This window comes from Lagopus muta, chromosome 8, assembly GCF_023343835.1.
Source record: "Lagopus muta isolate bLagMut1 chromosome 8, bLagMut1 primary, whole genome shotgun sequence".
In the NCBI taxonomy this organism is placed as follows: domain Eukaryota; kingdom Metazoa; phylum Chordata; class Aves; order Galliformes; family Phasianidae; genus Lagopus; species Lagopus muta.
The window spans coordinates 16,450,959-16,456,958 of NC_064440.1; the positions used below are offsets into that span (position 1 = coordinate 16,450,959).

General features: G+C 49.4%; 1 protein-coding gene across 6 annotated transcripts in view; it reads right to left on the minus strand.

Annotated features, from left to right (window-relative positions):
• FIGN (fidgetin, microtubule severing factor) overlaps nucleotides 1-3,337 on the minus strand; it is a 99,993-nt gene extending 96,656 nt beyond the window's left edge. For 3 of the 6 annotated variants that reach the window (XM_048952636.1, XM_048952635.1, XM_048952637.1), the window contains exons 1-2: nucleotides 3,023-3,337; nucleotides 2,061-2,230 (exon numbers count right to left, since the gene is read on the minus strand). In XM_048952636.1, the coding sequence (XP_048808593.1) occupies nucleotides 2,061-2,085 (25 nt within the window). In that variant the 5' untranslated portion in view covers nucleotides 2,086-2,230; nucleotides 3,023-3,337. Of the gene's footprint in view, nucleotides 1-2,060; nucleotides 2,231-2,499; nucleotides 2,769-3,022 lie in introns of those variants that run through there. The other 3 variants (XM_048952638.1, XM_048952639.1, XM_048952640.1) reach the window with 2 other exon arrangements.
• Between the last annotated feature and the right edge of the window lie 2,663 nt (nucleotides 3,338-6,000).

Below are 6,000 nucleotides of genomic sequence, written 5' to 3' on the forward strand. Positions count from 1 at the left end.
CTATTCTCTCCAGCTTTTTCTATTTTATAAATTTGGGATCAAAAACATCAAAGCAGCTTCCACTTCGGACCTAACTTTTAGAGGATCAATGTGACAAGCCACTGCTTGATAGATGTTTCTCTTGATAAACGACTTGTTCAAAAGAGACATTGTAGCTTTCATTTCCTGACCACAACACACTTTTAATTTGCAACAGCAGAGCTGCTGGAGTGTGACCAGTTCCCACTCGGCAGCCCTGCAGGACTGTGGCACTGTCAGGCCACATACATGGCACAACAAAAACTCCAGCAGAGCCGCATCCCCAGTGAGATTTGCAGCGAAACTTTTCCTCGAGCAGGAATCTGGCCACATTTGATTTCTCTCAAGAGTGGGCTTTTAAACCCCCCTCCCAGCCACCTCCAACCCCTAACACTGTAGGGAATGCAAAGGGAAGAGGGGAAAAATCCTATCTGGAAATATATACTTAAGTGTTATAGCGTATATACAGCTGCCTGATACTACCGTGTTTATTACACACATCTATATTACTGCTACTATAATTATTATTATTATCTGGGAATCGCATTTAACAGTCCAAACCGTCCACACCATCCAATTTCAGCTCTCAGCATACTGTCCGATTCCCGATTTAAAATTTATAAATGTAATATCCTCCTCATCACAAGCAGCAGTCCAATCTGCTCTGAATATATATTACAGCTTTAACATCACAGAGGGAAATCTCCCATCTGGCAATCACATTCATTCCAACAGCTCTAGGAAAAAAAAAAAAAAAAAAAGACGAAAGAAAAAAAAAAAAGAAAGAAAGAAAAAAAAAATGTTCCGCTCTCGCTTGCTTGCTCTCCTCCTTAAAACATTTCTCAGGGCAAATTATGTGCATCTAAAATAAACAGTCGCCTTATTGATCGCTTCAAAGTCAACAAGTTCTAAATGCACACTGCAATCAGATCGTTCCCGTCGTATAGCACCCGGGATATGTTTAGCAATGTAGTCACCTACAGAACCAAAATAGGAGCGTACATTGTGCAACTGCTCTCTCAATCTCTTCCTGCATTCAGATATGTTATTACGAGAGATCATGAGCCGCACACGCCAGACCTCCCCTTATCCCAAACACACGCACTCACGCGCGCACGCTCGCTCCCAGGGTCTCTCTCCAGCCTTATTTTTTGCACCCACACGCTATTAAAAGTGAACGTACCCCCCTTTTTTGGTTGCACAAAACAGACTAACGTTCGCTCCTGTTGTTAGCTCCTTAGCCTTAATTGCATACCTAGAGGTGCATCTCCACACTGCCGGGAGACCCACTGAGATTCCCCACGCTCCATTTTATCTGACTTTTTGAGGAGGGGGTGGCGGGGGGGCCGGAGCGCGGCTGCGAGCACCACGCCAGTTTCAGCACTCGATTACTGCCTGCTGCCGCACATTGAGAACAGAGCAGTGGGAACCAGGCACTTGGAAGTGGGCATGGAATACCTCTTCTCCAGCAGCATTAAGCACTCAGCCACAACACTATTTTTGTTTGTTTACATGCAAAACATCCCTCCCACCCCACCCCGATTAAAACCTCCAGCAGATGATTGAGCTGGAAGTCAAAGGGGGAAAAGCAGCTGGAATTCAAGGAAAGACTCAAAAACCATTAATCTGCAAAGGGAAAAGATGCATTTCAGGCATGTATGCATGAGGACGTACACAGAGGTGCACACATTCACAGTTACGCGGTTTCCCCCTCAACAACCACCGAGTTTTGCTCATTTACATACCATTGGAGTTCAGTGGTGTGTACAGTGCACTACCAGCAACATGCAACTTTGGGTTTTACAACTGCGATCAATACCACAGACAAAACTAATGCTAGAATCAAAGCAGAAATGATAAACAAATGATAGCAAGAGAAAAAAAATAATGTTTATATACACACACAAGTGGAAAATATACTATGAAACATCAGGTATTTACGACACAATATTTGCATGCAGGGTCCTCGGTGCGATATCATGCTATTTAAATTGGTCTTTGCTATTTAGATGCAAAGGAAGTAGATCCCAAAACGGACATACCATAAACACTGGTGCTACTGATCATTTCTTGCTGGCAGCACAAAAAGCTGAATTGGATTTCTCACAAGCAGGAATTCCAAAGGTTGCTTTTCATTAAAGCCACTTTTCCTCTCAGCTATCAAATGTCACTGCCTTGAAACGTGGGCCCTTTCGTCAGGTATTCATTTAACCTACATGCATATAATTAAGTGGGAAAGCAACATCAACAAAAAGGGGATCTCAGATCACAAGAGAAGAAAGAAAGGGGGGAAAAAAGCACATGACCAGGAATGCAAGTCCATGTCAATTTCACTCACTCCCATTGAAACTAACAAGAGCTCCAGGGAGGATAGTAATAGGATCAGTGGATTGTATATACCATTAAATTATACATCTTTCTCTCCCTTCCGAGCCAACAATACGCCCACCACGCTGTCCCCCTCCGCGGCGATGTGCTTACATGTTACTGCACCAGCTCCGCTGACACGTCCGTGCCCCCCCGGCCGAGGCACGGCAATTTAAACCCAACTTTTGTGTGCCGAGGTTCTCATTTGTTCTTATTTGCTCCGAAGTTAGTTGCCTCCAAGTCCAGCCCCGCGTTATCGACACTTTATTATTTTTAATGCAACTTGAAAATAAATCCAATTAGGAGGAGGAGGAGGTGGGGAGGGAGCTGGCAATCGCGAACTCTTAATCTGCCTACTATTGTTGGCAATGATCAAGGAGGAGAAACCATGCACCGCGGCGGTGGGGCTGGACTTTCCAGACTGCGCTCGGGAGAGCAGAGCGGAGCGGTTCATAGCAAACAGCGGCCGCGAATTACACAAAATACTTCGGGCACGGCCGGGCGCTTAAAAATACACGGCTGTCTCGGAGAGCTTTACGGCTAAATAAAATTTAACACAGGAAGAGAAAGACCGGAAAAAAAAAAAAAAAAAAAAAATTGGGGGAAAAAAAAAAAAGGAAAAAAAAGATTCTCTTACCTGGAGATTTGGTTCGAGCACCCGATAGGTTAGAGCGGCATCGATCCGGTGTGTTTGCTGATGAATGGGGGCTCGAGTTAAGTGAAGGTGCCTATGATTTGAAATCATTCCAAGTTTTTGAAGGGAAGACTGACTGCAGCCTCTGCCATGTTGGAATTTCAAACCCAAAACAGCTGCTTTGCAAGGAGCCAGCATGCCAGCAGCTGGACGCCTGCGCAGAGCGCCGCCGAGCCAAATTCAAATCACTTTCACGCGAAGAGCCAAAGATCAGTTTTCAAAGGGGGAGCGGCGCGGGGGGCGGGGGCGCTCCGCGGCTTTGCGCGCCGGGGCCGCCGCTTCCCGCGGAGGGCTGCGGGCGGCCTCGCTCCCTCTCCCCGCGGCGGCGGGACGGGGCCCGCGGGCTTCCGCGGCGGTGCAGGCGGTCGGGCTGGCCCCGGGCGCGGCGGCGGCGGCGCGGGGGAGGACCGGGGCCTAGCGGCGGCCCGTGACCACGGGGCAGGCGGACGCGTGCAGAAGCCGGCGGCGGAGGTCGCCCACCCGCCCCGCCCCGCTCGGCCGCCTCGGGCCGGTTCCGGGGTTGCGGCTCGGCTCGGCCTGCGCGGCTGAGCCCCTCGCCACCCGCCCTCTGCGCCGCGGAGTCGGGGCGCGCCGGCCGCGGCCGCCGCCTCCCGCCCGAGGAAAATGGCCGGGGCGAGGTGACCCGGCGCCCGCCGGCTGGGCCCGGCCCGGGCGGCAGCGAGCGCCGCGCGTACTTGCGCCGTGCCCGCGCCTCGCCCAGGGAGCTGCCCGCGGGAGCCGGGCTACGGGCGGCTGCGGCCAGACGTTGCCGATAGCCGGGAATGGCTGAGGGGCCCGGCAGCCACACCTCCCTCGGCCCGCGCTGCCGCGGCCCCGGCCCGGCGGGGGATGGCAGGCGGCCAACGGCATGGCACGCAGCTGCCGGGGACTCCCCCGCGTCAGAGGAGCTCCCCGGGGGGCTGTTAGAGGGCCTTTACAGACCCTTCGTGCTGGCGTGAGGCGGCCGAACGGCGCAGAGCTGGCCCACCCTCACACGCAGTGCTGCCCGGCACAGGGTGCTTTCTGCTGCCCACCCACCCTCTGCGCCTGCTGTGCCAGGGCACCCTGCCAGCTCATGCATACCTGGGTACCGCCACGACCACCACCTGAACCTGCAGCTGAGGGAAGGGAAGCAAGGCTCACCTGTATTCCTCTTCACACCTGGGAGAATGCCGTGCTGCTCCTGGGCTCTGGTTTGGGGTTCTCCTTTAGCCTCGCCTTCTCCCAGGCCTGCTGAGGCGCTCAGGGTACTTTGGAAGGGGTGTCTGCCTGCCCTGCACGTGGAAAAGCTGTGTCATATTTTGTTAGCGAGAAAGGAAGACACACTGGAAGTATACACTGTGGATGAGGCAGAGGAAACTAGTGATGGGGGATTAGCATGTAGAGGAACGGGCACGGGCTGCTCTTCTGGATAGTTTCCTTGAGAGCAGTGCAGTAGGCCTAAATGTCAGAAACAGTTACCAGTAGAAGCTTCAGTGAGCTGTCTTAACCAGTCCCTGTCCTACCAAGCAGTGGAAGAACTGCACAGAAAAACTTGACTGATGCATTCCATGAAGCGATTCAGTCAACTCAAAAGTATTTTCACCAGCTGAAAACTCTGCAGGGAAGCAGTTTTATATGTGCTCCTCAGGTGACATATCTGTGCCTAAAGATTAGAAGTGAAAGGACAGCAAACTGGACAAACTCCTGCTCATTAAGGGTAGTGAAGGTGTCCCTGGCTTGCTGAGGATATCATTTAGACTGTTTCATGAGGAGAGCGCTGCAAGTACAGTGACAAGATGTCCTGAAGCCAGAAGATGGTTCTAGAGCAGCAAGATTATACTTGTGAAAATGCTTTTGTTTCCCTTTGTCTCCCAACTAAAAATGCACATGTGAAAACAGTTTAGCAGAGTACTGGGATATAAAGAGTTATTTTTAGAATGTGAGGCATAATGGTAGCAACAAAAGCCTACAGAAATTGCTTCTAGACTCCCAGAGCAGGTGAGAAATACACCATCACGCTGCTGTAGCCCTGTTTCTGCAGGTAGCAGTTCCTTCCAGTTCTCACTACATTGGCCAAGCTACGTGTGTTATTATACTTGGTCATCTCTGATGCTGAAATCTGCAACACAGCACATTGCCTCTGAGTTGTCAGCACTGAAAAGAATTCATGATCCACAAGGTTATGAAATTGGGCTAAAAGCCACACTATTAAACATAAAAATTATTATTTTTGTCTTTCTCCTTTATACATCAGGGTTCCTTTTCTGATTTCTTTTTCCAAAACCGTGACACAGCATACCTTTTTCCTCAATTGAAAGATGAGTTTCTTACAGAATTACAGAGCTCCACAACTTGTAGTAGTATGAAAACAACAGCAACCATCACAAGGCATAGGGTGTAAACATTATTAGATGAGCACCAGTGCTTTTGAAATTTTCTGACCAGTGAAGAACACATTTATCAATCTTAGTATTGTATTAACCTCAGTATTTTCATTTTATATACCTATATTTTTCTTCCCTTAAGGCTTCTCATGCCACATTAAAATAGCCAGAGTTGAAACAATAGCCATGCAGTATGTTTGTATGGGTTGACATTCATCTCTGTGCAGAAGGTCAACGTAGGGCTTACGTACCACGTTAAGTCCTTATTTTGAGTTCTGAATTAGGCTGAAGTGAAGGCCTTGTTCAGCTCATCTGTTCTGTGGATGAATTCCACTCTTTGTTTAAAATGCTACCCAACAGTCCTGAGCCTTTTGAATGGGAAATTCTCACAGACTTTCAAACTGGGAATGCCACTTTGAGCCTATTTCAAGATCTAGGTGAAACGTTCACAATGAAATTCAAAACCACATGAAACTTGCCTGGCTCCGGGTTTTGTTTCAAACTCCAAACTCAGACCAGGCTCCTTGAAAGGTTCACAGACCTTTTCAGCAAACC